The sequence below is a fragment of the Erpetoichthys calabaricus genome, chromosome 8 (genome assembly GCF_900747795.2).
Source record: "Erpetoichthys calabaricus chromosome 8, fErpCal1.3, whole genome shotgun sequence".
Taxonomy (NCBI): Eukaryota; Metazoa; Chordata; class Cladistia; order Polypteriformes; family Polypteridae; genus Erpetoichthys; species Erpetoichthys calabaricus.
In genome coordinates, this window is record NC_041401.2 from 163,936,672 (window position 1) to 163,956,605 (window position 19,934).

Here is a 19,934-nt window from a genome sequence, read left to right on the forward strand (position 1 = left end):
AGAGTGTGCATTGACAAATAGTGCAATTTGACACTAGCAGCTGTTGTCTGCTTAAATATAAAATAGAACAATGATGTGAGATATGAAAGAATTGCTAATAGCCTATGCTTGTTTTATTTTACAGTTAAACCTCTAAACAAAATTTATTTTGTTTTGATTAAATTAGTGTTTAGGTATGGTGGAAGGATAAAAAAAAGTCACAGCAAATACTGCAAAATCAAAAAGGACCGATGCCACAGGTACCTGTCCTGTAATAATAAAATATATATTTTAAAAATTAAATGAAATACAAGTATATATCCACAGAAGCCAAGAGAAAACATAAAATTTAATTCCTTTTTTAATAATAATAATAATTTGTAATGATTTAGAGAAAATGAAACTGGACCTTTGCTTCTGGTGAGCTTGTTAACACATGACAGCAATTGACAACAACGGTGATAGCATCTGACCAAACCTCATACGATATGTGTGCAAATATAAAACTTTTTGCATCTTGCATTACTGCTAGCAGTGAAATCGAGTTGGATGATTTGTGGCATGCCTACATTGAGCGGCTTTGTGTCAAACTGCAACAATTTTCGGTATCGAGATCTGATTTGATTGTTTTTGAACACCCTTCCCCTCTGCCACAGTAACACTACTATAGAAATAATAATCTGCTTCAACTTCAGGTTTACAAGTAGTGAAGTTCTATCGCATCCAGATGATATGGCATAAGAAGCCATTGATGGATCCATTTTCTCCACAGGGTGTCAATTTATCATAGCTGTTCATGTGTCAAATGTAATTCGGTCCCTGTCTTTGCAGTGTCCTGCATTTTCTTTGCAGAATGCCCTCCAGGTATAAACACGATTGTACTTCATACACAAGATCACTAATGTCCCATAATCCAGTCATCACAAGGTATTCAGTAATTTAAATGTTAGACTATATGCTTGTCTGCTAAACTTTTCGTTTTTGTGAGATCTAATGAAAATATTCTGTTATCTTAAGAAAACAGTAAAATAAAAATTATATTGCCTGTCCTCTCTCTTCTTCTGTATACTGTATTCCATAGCTATAAGACACATATCTCATTTTTATTATATCATAATGATATTATTTGTATATTACTGTATTATAATATTCTGATATTACCATTATTTTATCTTTGGAATAAAATCTTGCAATTACAATATAAAGCATCTTTATATTAAATGTACAGTGTTATTGTGAAATAATATCTTAATATTATATTTCATAATTTTGAAATACATATCTTATACTATATGTAGTATCTTGTATATATCTTGTGACTGTGAAACACATATTTTATTTTTGTGAAATATTATTTTGTTATTACCTTCATACATGCTCAAGCCTGCTAATTACAACTGAGGGTCATGGAAAGTCAGAGCCCATAATGCTGACACTGGGAGCAAAGCAGAAACTAATTCTTGCATATTGCACCAGTCAATTGCAGGGCACACACATATCCACAATCACTGACGTTGGTGCCAATTTAAAATTGCTAATTTTAAGACTTTCGGGTTGTGGGTGGAAAATTGGAGTATCTTGGGAGTCCTGGAGGAAAATCCACACAGACAAGAGAAATATGTGCCATCTCCAAACGACAACAACTGAGTGTAAGATTGTTTTTCTCTTGCACTTGAGTGCATTTGCCACCATAGACCACAGAATTCTCATTACTCATTGTAGCTTCTATGTGGCTCTGTCTGGTAGGGTATTGAACGAGTTTTCATTTTATACAACAGGCATAAAATTCTTTTTAAGTTGATGATTGTATGTGAGAGGTTTATAATGTCATATATGATGTAAATCAAGGATCCATTCTGGGGCCACTATTATTTTCAATTTACATGCTTCCATCAGGCCAGATTATATGAAAGTACAAAGTGAACTACCACAGCTATGCAGATGACACACAGCTTTAGTTATCTCGCTCATATTATGACCCGGAGGCTCTATGCCCATTGATCAAATGTTTCCGCTTATTTAATTATTTCTCCTTTGTAATTGTATATTTTCTCTTAACTTCTTGTAAAGTGCTTTGAGCTACTGTACCAACTGTAAAATGGGCATTCAGTCCAAAAAATTAAAGAGTGATGATCAGGAGAAAGAATGGAGTCAAAGCGAAAAGCAAGGGTCAAAACCAAAAGTCACAAATAGAGAAAATTCAAAGCTAAATTGTAAGACAAAAATCAAAGTCGAAAGGTAGAATGTTTTTTTTTTCAAAACGCCAGTAATCAAAATTAAAAGTGAGTAGTACACTAAGTTCAGTCCAGTCTCCAACATTATTCCAAAACTCCACAAGCAGTGCATCATGGAATATCCTCTTGGAAACAGGCGATGCAAAACCCACAAAATAGCAGCAGAATGCCGAAAACATAATGGTGTTTTGGAAAAGATGGTGTCACACACACGCGCATGGGAGTCAACTACAGGGTCTAGTTATTGCTGAAGTGCCGCATGGGACTGATTATGTGCACGAATACCTTCTCTCATTCCTTGCAGGAACACTTAAGAACTTTACTTCCTGTTTCAGCATAAGACCACCCCTGGGATGACGTTACTTCCTCATAACGACTCACCTCTTCCTCCCTCTCCACCACATAAACCCGATGATCCTCCTGGTCTTCAGTCTGTTATATGACTCAATTTGAAGAGACTACTCTCGTTTCTAACCTAAAGATATTTTGCCTTACAGTGAACCTGACAATATATGGGGCAGATCAACTCAAACCTTTATCTTGTTCCCTTTGTTTTCTTACAATGGCAATAAATATGAAACTTCTGAACAAATGTTCTAAACAACATTTTGTTTGCAGAATTGGATTCCTTGGGTGTTAATAACCCAAAAACAACACCAACAAAAAAAAAATCTTTGTATGAAAATATACTATATAAATGAATGTAGTTACTGTTATTTGGAGATTATTTATAAATATAAAATGCTAAGCTCTGTTCATCTGTCACACTGGGGCTAGATTCTTCATTTTGGTCTTAATCAAAAGCTTATGACCTTCTACATTCAAAAAATTTCAGGTAACAGCAACCTCAGCAAAGTAACCTGTGGTCGTGTGTTTGTTCAGGAAAGTGATTGCAAAATTATGTGACATGACGGAAAGAAAAGAAGAGCAGTGACATCTGCTGAGTGTCAAGCACATCACAGAAGGCAAATAAGTGACAAACAATAAGAAACGAGAGGACAAAACATTGAAGCACATATCAAGAACTGGCCTGATATGTTCCGCAAATTCAAAAAGTTTTAAGTCCTGGTGTCCCAGTGGCTACTTTACTGCCGGCCAGACAAGTTTACTGTAGTAAAAGCACGGACCCCGCAAGCCCATCTATTTGAAAATCCCTCAAGCCATGATACATCCATGTTTAGAATTCTTAATCAATTGTAAGTATTGTGTTTATTGATCACTGAACATTGAATTGTAATAAATGTCAATAAAGGATGGCTAAGTGACCTGTGGTCACGTGTTTACAGCATAGTGAGTGCAAAACTAAGTGATGGCCACTGCAATGGCAAAAAAGAAAATAAACTGCAGTGATGTCTGCCGAGTGTCAAGCAAACTGAGGCGGGAAACTGAGTGACAAAAAATGAGAAAGACTAAGAAGGCAAGACTCTGAACCGCATTCACAAGCAAGATGTTATTCTGAACACAGAGCAATGGAACAGCAGACAAACATGATGGCAATGTGACCGATGTCAAGCTGCAGTTTTTAATGCTGAAAACAAATTCATGTGTTCCCACAATAGAAAAATTCCAGTTGTTCTAGATGAGCCAACAGAAGTTAAAAAAATATATAATGATTTCCACAAGAATTGAAAGAAGTAACTATTTAGAAAACGTAATATTATCAGCTCCATATCTTTAAGTTAATTTTTGTTTGCATTGTAGTTTAGGTCTGTTTTGATATAAATAACTTGCAGTATAAATATTGCACAATTTTGAAGTATCTCATTATTGTGAGGTAATATTCCATAATTCTAAGATACATACTGTATCATGTATTTATATATTCTGTCTCTTCCTAACCTGAGATAATCTTTTCATGAGGTCATGCTGTGTAATTATTGGACAAGCACTGCCTGTCTACTTCTTCTCACGCATCATGACAATGGTTTCCCACTTTTTATAAATGTTGTCATGTTTAACTTACCAACTAGATATTTTATGACTCTCCTATCTAGCAATTACTATAAGGTAGGATAGATAGGAATCTGGTGAAATACACTCAAATGCACCCACAGTCACTAACATCAGGCCAATTTATAATCAAACCAATGGGCACATTTTTGGGAAGTGGGAGGAAACCACTGCACTGGAAAAAAAAGCAATGTCAGCACTAACAACTGTGCCACCGTGCCAGTCAGGGCCACTTCAACTCAAGTCAATCATTTTGACCTACTGCAGCACCCACTCCAGTCCCCTAATGAGGCCCTGTTCACCATTCATCCAGCCCCTGTGAGAATGGCCGGGTCGATTTAAACTCAGGGCGCATAATCTTTGCCAACATGCCACCCAGGGCCACTCCTATTTATGTCAAATACTTCAGCTCCTGCAGACTCCTCTGCACCCACTTCAGCCACCAGATGAAGCTCTGCTCACTAGCCATACACCCCACTTACACTGCACCCTGCTGTACACCCTGTAGCATAGCTAGGCATGTAAATAAGGGAAGGTTAAACCGGGCTATCTTGCAGATGGACAGCTGTGTTTATTCCTCCAGTCTCCTTGCCGTAAAAACATACTGGAGCTTTGAACTGGAATGCATAGTGTTGTACATGAAACCAAGGTGAAGATCCTCAGTCTGTCTTCTTTGTATTCAGTTATTCCAATGTCTGAATCGCTATGAATGTAAATATTATCATCAAGGCGACTTTCTGCTTTATTACTCATGCCTTTCATTCAGGGGACATAATTAGCAGCTAACAGAGCCTAATTTCAATTCGAGGACACCAAAGACATAGCCCTTAGCTAAATCAGGGACATCTTTCCAAAGGAGTCCTTTTTGTCTTGAGGTCAAGGATATTGCAGCCTTTTCCTTTTAGGAGTTCAATTGTGTGCCCGTGTCTTTGTCAAGTCAGCCTCTGATGATCCTTCTCTCAGGGAACACTGAGCTGATTTCAACACTGGAGAAAATTTCAGTTTGCTCCTGGTTTTTTGTGCCCTGAGATGGACACAAAAAAGATTCAAGGGAATGTTAAGGCAGTCTTCATGTAAATACTGAAATCAATAATACAAACCCCAAAATGTTAAAAAAAGAAGCCATTTAAGTCAGCATAAAAAGAAAAAACAAATTCAAAGGAGCTGTCCCCACGTTCCTCCAGATGCTCAGCGATGTCAGGTTTTCTGAGATGGCCTCAGCGTCTGCCCTCTGACCATACCTGGATTGCTGATCCACTGCTGTTTAGCAATTGCACCCTCATGAGCTGCACGCTGCTCGTGATTTTCTTTTGGTGGCCTATTAATGTTACCCCAACTCTCTGCATATCCCTGCAGTCAACAAAAGAAGAAAACAGTAATAATAATAAATGAATGGGTGCTGAGATTGGTAATCACTTTCATGATTAGGAAAATGTATTAGTGAGAAACTTCAATTTCAACAAGACCGCACCCCCCTAGGCCTAAAACTGAGCTGGTCTCCTTCAGTTTCTGTTAAAACATGTTTCTGTCAAGCAAGCTAATATAAATGATTCAGAAACTTACCATAAGCAAATAAACTCTGTAGGCATGAGTGCCACCTACAGACAGGGTAGACAATTGCAGACTAAGGCATGCATGGCTTAGTGAGAGACATTCACATTTTGTTCAGGAACGAGACAGAAAGGCTCTATGTGTTATCGTCTGTTTACCCCTTACACTTATCAAGTTTGTTATTAGACTGGTCTACTCCCGCACCCTAAATAATAACACACATATACATAGATATACACATACACTTAGATCCTAACCACAACAGTGCCCTATGAATGACACACATGCAGCTGGTTAATTTCTAGCACAAGTGCTATAAGAATAACACAACTTGTCACTCTCTTAGGACTTCAAGAGACTTACTTATTATCGGCACAAACATCATACAATGTTTTAAATATATCTCAGACCTAAATATTACTTTTGGTCTCCAAGAAAATATTCAAACATACAAAAGCTCAGTATCCTTGACTATAGACCATTTATCAGCCAAGAATGCCGTACTTTACTTACTGTTCCCTATTTATGGGTGGAGCTCTCATCCTCCTCTCTTAATAAACCTCGCAGCACAGAGGTAATGGCAAATCTCCGGCTGCACCAGGTGCTCAAAGAAATCTACCTTATTACTTCAATTACTCTCGACATTAAGACAAAGCATAGAAAGATGAAAACAAGTTAATACTTATGACATAACAGTAATAAGTAATAGAAAATAAGATTGATAGTAAAGTCTGGATAAATAGTCTTAAAAAAGCTTACTGAAAGGAATCAGTGATGTCAAAGATGAATGTCCAAGGGAGGCATTTGATTTAGCAATCGATGTTCATGAAAATACCATAAATTGACGATCGGATGAAAACTGGTCACACGTATCTTTGTTTTCTTTTCTGACGCTGCTCTTCCGTCGTCGCTGTTTCTCTTCTGATGCTGCTTTTGAGGCATATTTATTATAAAATTTCATGCTGTGGTTTCACAACACATGATTGTTGCATGCACCTGACTGGTTGGCTGTCAATATGATGGATGAATTTTGCTCCCAAAATAATAAAATTGTTTGATGTTGCCTGAGGTATCGGCATGTCTTCCTTTCCCAGGCTGTAAAACCAATTTAGCTCTATGTTATGAACAACTGTTATAAAAGTAAAGTGTAAGGGAAGAGGATATGCCTTTTATATTATAATGCCTATACAAGTGTCCTGCATCTGAATTCATCTTGCTGGGATTGCACAAAATGTAATAAAAATATAGAGAATAATTTGTAGATTTTATACACCATAACATTCTAGTAATCATATCTCTTGAAACCGGTTGGCTTTGAGGGTCACACTCAGATATAAGACTAGGCCCTACCTACACACACGTCTCAAGTAAAGTTCATGTCCTTACCTTCAGGTTTCAATCCAGGTCTTAAATTATACGGATTACTTTCAAGCAAGTCAAGTCAAGCTTCTGGATTTAATCAAGCCAGTCAAGTCGAGTCATAGTTGAGAAGACTTGAGCTAAAAAATTGCTCTCCACTATCTGTAGTTAATCTAATTATGATAATGTTGGATGCATACTAACATCTAGACTAAGAACAGAAGGCTAAGAATTCTTAGAGAAAACTATTCACAATTAGAAGTAATAGTAATTGGCACATAATCAATAGGTTTACTTTTTAAGTGATTGGCATTTGTTTCCTACGATCAGTTTTCCACAGTTTCCTCATAATTGCACTGCATTTAAATAAAATACATTTTGAAAGGCTATGCCACTTCAGAGTAAAGTATCTACATAATTTATTCCCATTTTAAAATAACTTGTTCACATAATTTCACATATTTTTGTTGTTCTTTATTTTGCCTTGTACAACTTTTTGCACTAGGAATTTGTTAGTTTTTGCATACCCCTTAGGGTCAGAGCGCAGTGTCAGCCATTGCACAGTGCCCCTGAAGCAATTGCAGGTTAAAGGGTCCAGCAGAGTAGGATCCCCTTGTAGCAGTGATACTATTAGTTAAAACTGCATCTCCCAGCAGTCCCTGCACGGGCTGTTGGGTTCAAAGGTGGTCAGAGTGGCTTAAAAGGAAGGCAGGTGTCCAAAGGTGTTTTTCGTTGTATTCTGTGTTCCGTGTAACTGTCTGGCTGCCTTCTATTGATTAACTGTATTTAGTCGTTGTGTCCTGGATTGTTTCATTGTTGGGGTCTGGATCGTCTTCTATCTACCTGTGTGCTGAGGACTGATAGTGGATTCATGGCTTTACTGCAAGAAAAGGAGCACTCCTGAACCATCCACCCATCTTCACCTTTTAAAGTGTCTACCGGTAGAACTGTTTTTTCATTCCCTTTCAACGTACAGATCTCTGGACTTCCTATCATCATTTCATTACATCCGGTGCTGTTTTCCATGGACTTTGCTATGGGTAGTTATTTGTGTTTATGTGTTTAATGTAATTTCGCCATAGGGGTATAGAGGTGGTATTGTTTCCATTTATTTAATTTAATTTCCTTATATTCTTTAATTGTTGTTTGATTCCAGTGTGCATTATTTTGTCTCTGTTTGTGAGTGTGTGCTGGTCGGGCCAAGGCTGGGAGAGTCCCTGGGATCTCCTCCATAAAAATAAATAAATCACCGTCATCTTGATGGTGTGAATCTTAGTGCACCGGACCGCTACACCTTTAGCAGTAATGGGGATTCAAACCAGCAACCTTCTGGTTACTAGCGCAGATCCTTAGCCTCAGAGCCACCACTCTACCCCCAAATAAATTAATATAAATTAATTATAAATTAACAAAACATTTTAGCAATTCCCCCATCTTTTACATGGTTTGCACTTGCAGAAAATTAAGATTGACAGGATTTTATCACTTACTTGTGAACAATATACCTGCATTATCTTCCCTCTATGACTTAACACCTGCTTAACAAGGTAACTGGTTATAAGCACTGCCAGTATTCACAGGAAGTATTTACAAGAATACAAATGGTGCTTTCACAGTGGAAATATGGGGCCCGTCTATCATTAGTGACAATCAAAAAGCAAACCTAAGGCTTATCATTTCGAGTTCCATGTTTGCTGCCTCCATAGTTCATTTTAGACATGGCACTTGGATGATAAACATTGCTTTTTACTTATAGTGGAAGCCTAACATGGTTCATGGTTTTCAATTCACCTGTACTATGAAAGTTACTATTTCTGATTCTAGAGAACAAAGAGAAAATCCACATGCACCACCTACAAAATTGGTACAGCGGGTGACAGGAGTGAGAACTGAACCAAGATCTCTGAAAATCTCACTGTGGAGCTGTCATCATACCACTGCATCAAATTAATACAAAGGATTTCATGAGATCATTACAGACTTTAAAGGCAAATGCTGCACAAGGGGAGACACAGAATGGTAAAACAGTCCACTGCCATCAAAGTAAACTCTCAATATGTGCCGTTACATGGACAACTAAGGACTTCCATCCTCAGATGCAGTAAGCATCACTTAAGCTTTGAGAAAGGCTTGTTTCTGATCAGGAAAATTCATATTGATGTACAAGTTGTGCACATGACTCGCTCTCAGTTGAAAAATAGAAAAGAAAGAAAGAAAGAAAGAAAGAAAGAAAGAAAGAAAGAAAGAAAGAAAGAAAGAAAGAAAGAAAGAAAGAAAGAAAGAAAGAAAGAAAGAAAGAAAGAAAGATGTCCTGGCCGTCTGCCCAAACACTTCACTCTGTCTGGAGATTGCTAATAAAATCCTGCTTCTCCCTTGTAGTGATCTTCACATTTGGGGTTGCTAAGCAATCATCAGTCATTTAGTCCCAAGGTCACAATGATAACGCAGATAAGGAAATGCTGACCTCCCCGTACAAAAGGAAAATTAATAACAGGGACTGAGACGTTCTGTATATTCTGTACATGTTGTGAATATTATCATTCACCCAGTGCATGAGTGGAGGGCACAGTGTCGGGTCTCAAGACAATTTTCATGCTTGCTAATTTATGCAATTAAATATAGTAGCTTGACAAATTCAGAAATGCCGATAAAAGATCAGCTGAGTGACGCACACCAGCACTGGAGATACCTTTATTAGGTACAAAGTGATACCCTACAGCAGATTCCCAGTATCCATCCTTTAATGACATTGGCCTCCTCACTGACCAGCCCAGCCGAAATCACAGGGATCACATTCAAGGAGCACCAACAAGCCAGTGCCAAGAGGTATCTCCTTGCTGCTTTAGCCTGATAGAAATAGTAAGACATCTTCAGATAACATTCATGAGTTGGATTTACCGGTTTAAAAGAAGATGGCCGTCGAGTGGGGCGATCAGAGGACGTGTTAAAGCGCTTGAAAGTGCTGGAGCAGCAGCGTCTTGCAGAGGAAAGGTGACCGTCTAAACTGAGGAGAGAAACAAAGGAAAAACATGAAGATGTGACTTGCATTTGTGCAAAGGCACCATCTCCTCTATCTTCACCAACTTAGTTGCATGTGCTGGGTGAAAAGGATGGTGAAGAAAATGCAAATGGTGGAATGAAGAGCGAAAGTGGAAGGTAGTAGTGAGAAATCTAGAGCAGCCAATGGACCGTGCTTATGTGTTCAATGATACCCAGGCAAATATGATGCAGTGCTCTAAAGGGCATCCCGCTAGGTGGACTCATTGGGTGGGTATATGATGCCACACCTTTTCTTCAGATGCAAGAGTTACAGTAAAAAGCGTGCTGATTCCAATGAGTGGACTACATTATAAGTGACTGTGAACATCCTGTCATGAAAGTCATACATTCATCCAGTGAAGGCAGGTGAGATGAAGGCTTTATTGAACCATTACCTCGATTAAGTGGAGATGTGAATGATTGGCATAAATAAAACTGTTTTTACTGGTGGGCAGCTGATACTTGCATTACACAGATGCAGAAAAATACACTTTAGAGAGCAATGTTTCTTGTTTTGTACCCCAAAAATATTTTTTAAAACCCCCAAAATTCTTTTAGTGAATTTCATGTTTCACAAATTGACAGAAAAAAGAATTTTTGTGTTAGTTCCATGAAACTATATGCTAATCAAAACTTTACTGTTATAGTCTCTTTGAAATACAGTAACAGTGTATCCCTGTAATTTATAATGCTCCTCTTCCTCAGTGCATGACAGTTGCCTTCTCCAACAACTGCATATGATTTCTACATAAAAAATAATATCAGCGTCTGGCCCATCCATGTTGAAAGACTGTCAAGATTAAATTAACTGATTAGTTATTTGGCATTAACAAATGTCATTATAGAAATGGGAACCCTCAACAATATACATGAAAGACAAACCTGAACCAGTGGCTTATTATGGCCACTGACAGATGAGGAAATCGTATAATCTGAATTTGAAAATTTGGTATATTGTATAATTTTAATATAACAGTTTACCTGTCCCATAGGAAAATTTTGCTGCTCAAAGGTTGATATTTGATGACTCATGAGACTTAAAAGAGATTTTAATGTATACTTCATTTAGGAATCAACTTTGTCACAGATGTTTCTCCTAAAATTCCTTAGGAGAAATAACTGTACAGTAAAAGGAGACATAGGGTACAACCAAAGTAAATTGGCAGGTTAAGTGAATTTCTTGTAGTGTCGTCACATAGTGTCAGTAGTGGGATTTGAGCCCACAACATCAGAGCTTGGAGTCTAAAGCCTTAAGCACAATGCCATACTGCCTGTCTTCTTTTCTAGAGTGAGTCTGATCTAATTCGAGCACAGCAATATAAATCAGGGCAACTAATGGTAGTATTCAGAAGCAAGGACTACAGTTTTGTAATCATAGGAAAGTGCTCTTTTACCACAAACTATTGGTCATATATTTCACTATATATTACTGAGCACACAATGCAAAAATTTTCAAATTACAAAAAAAAAAAAATTATAAATCGATATAATAAAAATATAATATCAGTATTGTATATATAATATCAAGGAACTACTTGGAAAATCCAAGCCCATTGTGTGACTTTGCTGCTGAAACTGAAGAGCACACACTTGTGAGGATACCGGGGTATTTTGTCTCATGAGAAAAATCTGAGAAGATGGAGACAACAGAAAACGTCTGCATTTTATATCTTTCTGATCTCAATTGTTATGTAGGAAAAACCAAATAGATAATAAGAAGTTTTCTTTTTGGATTTTTTCATTCTTGAGTGGCATTATGCAGCTGCAGACACAAACAGGTGAACATTAAAAGGTAAAGTACCACTTCCAGTTAATGGAAATAGTCCAAAAGTTGATAGAAATCCACGTTTGGTACCTAATACTTGTATGCAAAATTTGGTTGACCTAACTGAAAGCGTACTCAAGTTATCGTGTTTACATACACATACACACAGACAGACAAACACACATAATTCCAAAAATGGTATTTTCGGATTCAGGGAGGTCTAAAATGTCGAGATTCATCAAAATCTCGAAATTGAATTTTTGGAGGATTCCAATACTTTCCCTGCACTTCATATATGAGAAAGTCAGGGAGGTCTAAAACGTTGAGATTCATCAAAATATTGATATTGAATCTTTGGACGATTACAATACTCTCCCTACACTTCATATATGTTAAAGTAAAAAGTCACTAAACAAGACTTTAGGGAGCAGTAGTCCTTGTTTACTACCCCCAAAAAACTTTTAAACACCCTAAAACTATTTTTAGTAAGTTTTGCATTTGCCAAATTGCAAATCATCAGCAAAACAAATTTTAATGTCAGTTTTACGAAACTGTATACAAATCGAAACTTGGCCACTATATTAATGGTATACATTGTTTAAATCACAGTAAACATTTACAGAACCTCTAAACTATGTGCCTACAGCAATGTTTAATGTTCCTCGCCCTCACTGGCAGTAGTCTTCTTCTATGATTGCATGTGGTTTCTATCTGCATAAAAAATAACTTCATTGTCTGCCCTAAACATCTGGGAAGTCCATCAAGATTCATTTCACTGCTTAGGTCTTTGACCATTGCCCACATGTTTTTGGTCTAAACAAATGTTATAAAAGAAATGTGAACTCCAAACAAGACACATCAGTCAAGTTCATACAAGAAGCCTTAAATCATTCTACACCTGAGAGACGTTACAATTTATGAGTTTAACATAACTTTCTCATACACGCATAATTCAATTCAAGGTCATAAGAGCCAGTGCTTATCCTGGTAACAATTGTCACAAGGTGTGCACCAGTGCTGAATGGGATGCCAGTGCATCACTGTGTATACTCACTAAATGCAACTAACCTCTATATAATTGGGAGGAAAGTGGTGAACTTGGAAAAAAAATAATGCTAAACATAGCAAGAATATGTAATCAGTGTCTGGGCAAGCCATTCTCATGGAGTCAGGGGACCTCATCTCCAACCATGGCACAAGCCTCGTGTATGTTGTCACACCTGTGCGCTTGGAAGGCAGGCTAAGGGTTTAACTGAGGGTGGAACACAAGAGCAGGTTTTTTTGAAGTGCACTAACCTTTCCTCTCCCACTCCTACAGATCTCCTGAAGAGAAACCAGCATAAAATTCCTCCACTTCCTGCTTCCCTTTCCTAACCACGCCTCCTACCAAGGTCACTTCCAGCCTCAATTACTGGACCCCATCTCTTCCTTCATGGCTACTATAAAAGCCCAGCACCTTTCCTCTTTAGTTGTCCCTTTTTTGGACGCAGAACCAGACATTATTCTGGAGCTACTTCTTGAAATTGTGATTTTTGTTGCATTGTATGCTGTACAATATAGGGGGGCAGTTCCCTTAACCTTTTTCTGCTCTCTTTGTGACTTTACAATGTGCAATGTCATAATTATGACCTGGCATTGTATCTTATAACATATAGAATGGGTAAGAAGGAAACATGATCTCATTTTGAGATATGTATCATTTTTCATCAGTATATTTCTTATTCTTGAGGTAAATATATTATTATAATTTTGTAACTGCATCTTTATTATCACTGTATTTTATCACAGTGACAAATATATCTCATTGTAAAAACAAACTGTCCTGTTATTAAGGAAAAAAACTCATTGTGGGGTTGAAAGTATTAAAATCTTGCCTTTATGAAAAAGAATGTTGTTATTGAGATAATTATCTCATTATTATGAGGTAGTATCTCAGTATTATGAAATAGTTTCACATTCTTGAGAATATTATTTCATAATTATTTCACAATTTTTTGTTTTTGAAATAAGTCTTCGATCTATGAGCTAGAATACATGCCACTATTTGAAACATCACCCTATTTTGCTGTTAAGAAAATGATGACAAATTCAGACAGAAATATTTGATTGCCATCATATCAAACTCATGAAAGAAGTTATTATTATTGTTATATTAATATTTCTTTATTAAGAGGTGTCATGTCTTAATTACAACTTACACAAGTCAAATATGACAATAATCTAAATCCTAGTGTTAATGTGATCACCTTCTGCACCGCAACATTGATTTTTTGAAAGCTATAAATGTTAGGACCAGCTGAAATGCAACACGTGAGCCAAGGTATTGCTTCATAGTGCTGAAATGCGTGTCTGTTTCTTAAATATTATATGTTATAATTAAATCATAAAATGATAACAAAATTCAAATAATGATTAATGTTTACAATTATGACATAGTCTTTGAAGTGAATGACAAAAAATATTGAAAAATGTATTTGTTATGGAATTGGGCTCACATAATATTGAAACATTTTGTACTGAAAATTTTTACCATAATACGTAATGACATTTAATTAACTAATTCAGTCTAAAATCAGTATTAAGAGTATGTATACCTGTATATATGAGCATTTATATAGTATATGTGCTAAAGTAAGCTCTCATTTTCATTGATAGAGAGGGTCATTTTATTTCATGAAAAAGGCATAATTATAATGTCTGCAAAATACAGTCTATACATCAATTTATCTATTATATAGCTCCTTACCTATCTATCTACAGTGCCTCTTAAAAGTATTCATCCCCTTAAAAGTTTTCACATTTTATTGTTACACAACATTCAATCACAGTGAATTAACTTGGATTTTTCTTTAAACTGATCAATGGAAAAAGACTAAATGAAAACAGATCTCTGCAAAGTGGACTAAATTAATTACAAATATAAAACACAACATAACTGATGGAATACATATTCACATTTTTCAAGTCAGTATTTTGTAGATGCACTTTTGGCAGCCATGACAGCCTTGAGTCTGTGTACACAGGTCCCTATTAGCTTTGTCTTGCCCAGGTCTCTTGTGGACTGCATTAGGTTTTCTTCCAGCATGTCTTCATATTTTGCTGCATTCATTTTACCCACACAAGTCTTCCAGGGCCTGCTGCAGAGAAGGATCCCCACAGCATGACACTGTGACCACCATGTTTTACAGTAGGAATGTTGATCTTTTTAGTTTTATAACATACAGTGTTCAAACATTTAGTGTGATGCTCAAAAAGCTAAATATTAGACAAATGAGACCATACAACCTTCTTCCATCTGACTTCAGAGCCTCTCGTGTGCCTTCCTGCAAGCTCAAGACACGGTGTCTGAAATGGGGAGTTTGAATTGAATATGATACACATGCAGAGCAGGTTAGAGATAATGGAAGTAGGAAAATTCGAAAGTCTCAAAAAAATTATAGTATTGAACAGAAAATATTACTCAGTGAAATAACGGAACAGCAAAAAGAGATTGAATAATGTTTGAGGATGTTTGGGGGAGAAGAGAGACAAGGCAGTGAGACAAAAGGACAGCTGCTATACAGGCTTTTAAACGTTCGAAGCAGCTCACGAGATGCAGATCATGTGGCATGGCAGCAGCAGCAAGTCAGCAGCTGATCGAGCAAAGAGGAGGTAAAAAAAAACTGAATTTGTTTCTCGTTGAATCACCATTTAAGATGGCTTTCGGAAGAGTGACCACGTCTCCTTGGGGTGCGTTCAGCCCCCCTCTTCACAAAGAGACCAGGGGGCAAAGCCCCTTAGTTTCCATTGTGACAGATGGCTGGGGCCCACGCTTGGCCGGGATGCCCCTTCACCACACCTGCCAGGGGGATAAGAGTGGGAAGCCCAGTATCTCCCCCTGGACGCTAGATGGCAGCCTCCCTGGGTTGCAGCAGTGCCTCGGACTCCCCCAGGGCTGCATGGGGGTTAAAGTTCTGTGCAGCTCTGTGGGGTTCCCAAGATGCCGCCAGGGGGTGCTGCAACAGGAGCAGCTGGCCTGTTTTTGGGCACTGATTTCACCTTACGTGGAAGTGCAGACGGATGTTGGCAATCAACTATCTGAAGCACTTCTGGGTCCCCAATAAAAGGGAGCCAGCGACCACCATGCAGCGGCCAGAGTCGAGTGGAGGAGGACAAGGTTGCTTGGGGGAAGTGGTGGTGCCAAGGAGAAGAAAGTGCTTTTATTTATGTGTGTGCTAGTGCTTGGGACTGTGTTGTGGCTGGAGGGATTACGGGGAAGATGTGCCCTCCAGCTGAAGAAAAATAAAAGTTCTTTGTATTTCACAAGTGCCTCAGTGTGAGTCTGTGTCAGATTGGGCGCAATACAGCGTCCAGTCTTACACCATAAACAACAAAAGCACACAGGACTAAAATGGGTGTACAATATTGATAAACCCTTAAGGAGGAGTAGTCCTTTCTTTCCACTCCCCAAAAAGCCTTTAGAAACTCCAAAAAATTCTATATGAAGGGAAACATAGATCTTTTGCTCAACACTCCCTGTTATGTTTTGTGATGTTATATTTTACATACACCATGACCCTAATCAGGAAAAGCAATTTAGGCGAGATATTTTAAAATAACTGAACCAGATTTAGCTGGACAATGGCCATGGTGGCATGATGCTTGTTGGTTTCGGCAAATAGGATTGTCATTGTCCGGTGTACAAGCTCATACATTTACAACAAACTGATGCCATCCTATGTTTATTAAAGCAATGCCTTCAATTTTTCAAAAGTCAGGGCCATTAAACACAAGCATTGCAAGTTCTCAATACCAATCAACACTCAGCATTATGTGCTATTTATGGCATCTCATTGCATTGCATGCATTATAAGAAAATTACTGAGGAAAGTAAAAAATAAACACGCACACAAAATATGGGATATCGCCAAACCACAATAAAACAGAATGAAGCACAATTTTATTTATATTGTATGCTGTATATTTTCGCAGAAGATAGTAGAAGGAGAGTAACCGAGGATGCTGTGTTTGAGTGGTTAAAAACAAATGGAAACTTTTACTGTTTCTTGTCGTTAGACATTTTTTCAAATCCATTTTATGATGAGACAGATCTAATTTTAATGCTTGATGCAAATGTGGCGTGTTGATTTGTAAAAAATGTAAATTAACTTTGAATGAGCCACCTTTGAATCATCTTAATAACATTAAAGAGCTCAGATCCTCTGTCTCTGTCCATCCAGTATTCCCTGGACCTCCACACCATACCTCCACTACAGATGCTTTCTGTGGTCCAAGACTGGATTAAGTGCATAAAGTAAAAATAATGTGACACAAATTTATACGGCAAAGTTGGCATTTAATCCATTAAAGCATTGAATGAGGTTAAAAAGAAATGATCTTAAGTTCAGGAAAGTGCTGCATCCATCTGTTAAGTCTGCACTTTCCTGGATGACCTTTTTTTCCCTGTGTATTTTCAGTCATTTTATATATTTTTGCTTTACTAACCCTTGATATATGGCCAGTCTCTCCTATACATAACAAAAACAGGAGATTTATGTGCCCAGGTCTACAGTGTGAGATTTAAAACCTCTCTTGCAACAGAGCATAAAGTCCGTTTAAGGAATAAATCACCGGTGGCTACTTACTCGAGATTCATTTTCATTACGTGCCCCAGTGACAGGTATCCAGCAGCGGCAAAGTTTTCTTTGTAGCGACCCATTTTAATGCCATCCAAAAAGTCATCCACTGTGCGACAGGAGGTGAAGTCGGGGACGTGCTTGTTTGTTAACGGGTAGTTTAACCTACAGGGAAGTCACAGCACCTTCAGTCAGTTAGATGTAATCTCTACAGGTGATTAATGTTGTACAAGTGCAATGAAAGTGAGTAATAAAGCAATTCATTAAGGGAAAGGATCAACACGATTTCTGAAAGGTAAACAAACTTTAGTCTAAAAGACAAAAATCAAACAGTGGCATCAGTGTCTGAAATGAAATACCCCACATAAAAAAGGTCACGGTTGCACCGCATATTGAGATTCACTCAAGAGGTTTCAGTTTTAATATAAATGTAATCTCATGCACTGGTAGCAGAAATGACTCAAATGTCTGAGAGTGACATAAGCTCTGAATCACATGTCTGACCGTACAGGTTATAACCTAAATATCCTTGTCCTTTCCTCAGCCGTCCAATTATTAATAGCATAGGTGGAAGAAAAACAGAACACATGGAAGGAACGGCAGTACAATTGAAACTGGCCATCTATTTATATAGTAAAATAAAGGATTTGGTATTTGGAATAGTGGCAAACATAAACTTTGCTAATACTAATTATTCATTGTATAACATTTTCCCAATATTCACAAAGGCAAAAGTAGACCTGCTGAGTGAAAAAGCTGGCCTCCGATGGGTTAGTTTTTTTATACCTTTTAACAGCTAAGATAAGCAGCAGGTACGCCTGCTATATTTCCTTACTTCTGCCTTCTATCGGCCAAAAGAACGTAATATCGTTTGACACACTACCCCCCTAACATGCTGGTCATGTCCTAAGCTCTGCATTCCTATTTGTCTTTCCCTTCCATCTTCCTCTTTTCTGGCTTCCAGAAGATCAAACTTGCATCGAACAGAAGGAGCTCAGGCGGGCCAACTGGCCCTTTTTTGGTGGTAATCTGCTTATGCTGTTCTGAACAAGACAGCGAAGTTATCAGCAGACGCAGTACTGCCAGTCGGAGTGCACAGAATAGATAATGTCTACAGCTTGTAAACTCTGAAGTTTGCTCAGAAGGTCGGGCTTCTTAATTCTTATTGCATGCCGGATGCTTATCAGGCAGACTGGCAGCACTGACAGGGACTTCCCCATTGAGAACTAAGCAAAGCCAGCAGAAAAAGGGCTACAGCGATCCAACTATGTATAATTAAAGATATTTCAAACTAGCTGGGGTCTGTTCCTATCTCAATAGTCTAAAAAAGTTCCTTATTCAATCACGCACTTCACTATACCCAGTCACACTGTTCTACTCCATTTGAACCACTTGGCTGTCTTCTGCTCACCACGAAAGGGGTGAAGTGGAGAGGTTAAAAGGGCTGCCTTCTTCTTCTGTTCACTGTTTGTTATGTTGCTAGAGCAAAATAAAACTACTAGATGTTTCTGATTTTCTATTTAAATTGTAAAATTCAAGATTTGCTTTGTTCCTTTTACCTTCCCCTTCCTTTGTCACTGTTTAACTGGAGTGCCGCTCTCAACTTTTCTCCTTGTTCTGGTTATGTTCCCTCATTCTTCCTTGATTTGTTAACTAGCCAGAGTACCAAGTATTGCCCAGGTATACTCGTATAATAGGCTAAAATAAGAAAGCTGGTATTTATGTGTTTTTTTTAAATGCTGCTGGCAGAAAAGTTAGTGTCCCATCCATCATCTCCACTACCTATCAATTTTTGCTCTCATGCATTAAGAATTTGTTATTTTTCTACATGATTGGATTCCATAACTGCAGGAACTCCTTGAACGCTGCTTCTGTGTATTTGCTGGTTTACTATGGTCTCATGAATAGATGTTAATTTCATATTAGCAAATGGATGATTTGTGGTGCAATTGAATTTTATAAAATGGCATTTAAGTGTGGTAAAACTAGCATTTTTGTGTCGTTTCCTATATTGAACCCCTATTAATGATGACACTGTTGAAACTCCATACACACTCTGTATGTCAAGTTGTGTTAACTATAATACAAATGAACAATTTCATGAACATCTACTCATCTGTTTTGGAGTAATGCATGTTTCTTGTGGTGTTGGTTCTCCCGCTTTACAACTCCCCTAGTGGAATTCTGGAAACTCCGTGCAGTCTAGATTTTAAATTGCATTACCATTTTGTGACAGTAGACATGGCCTTTTTGAATGATGCATGATCTTTATGTTGGTCCCCCATCACACCATACCACACAACACGCAGTCCATAAGCCATCATATCCATTAAATCACTGAGTGAATGTAACCTTCACTGTAAGTAGGGCCAAACCTAGTCTTGCTGAAGCCAGATGTATAATGTATGTATGAGTGAATGTTGCTTAAAACTGGGGAGGAAC

At 37.8% G+C, this 19,934-nt stretch overlaps 1 protein-coding gene across 1 annotated transcript in view; it reads right to left on the bottom strand.

Moving 5' to 3' along the window:
* Positions 1-2,411: 2,411 nt before the first annotated feature.
* epha8 (eph receptor A8) overlaps positions 2,412-19,934 on the bottom strand; it is a 633,561-nt gene continuing 616,038 nt past the window's right edge. The window contains exons 16-18 of the mRNA XM_051930368.1: positions 17,502-17,657; positions 9,972-10,077; positions 2,412-5,513 (exon numbers count right to left, since the gene is read on the bottom strand). Of these exons, the coding sequence (XP_051786328.1) occupies positions 5,361-5,513; positions 9,972-10,077; positions 17,502-17,657 (415 nt within the window). The 3' untranslated portion in view covers positions 2,412-5,360. The remainder of the gene's footprint in view (positions 5,514-9,971; positions 10,078-17,501; positions 17,658-19,934) is intronic.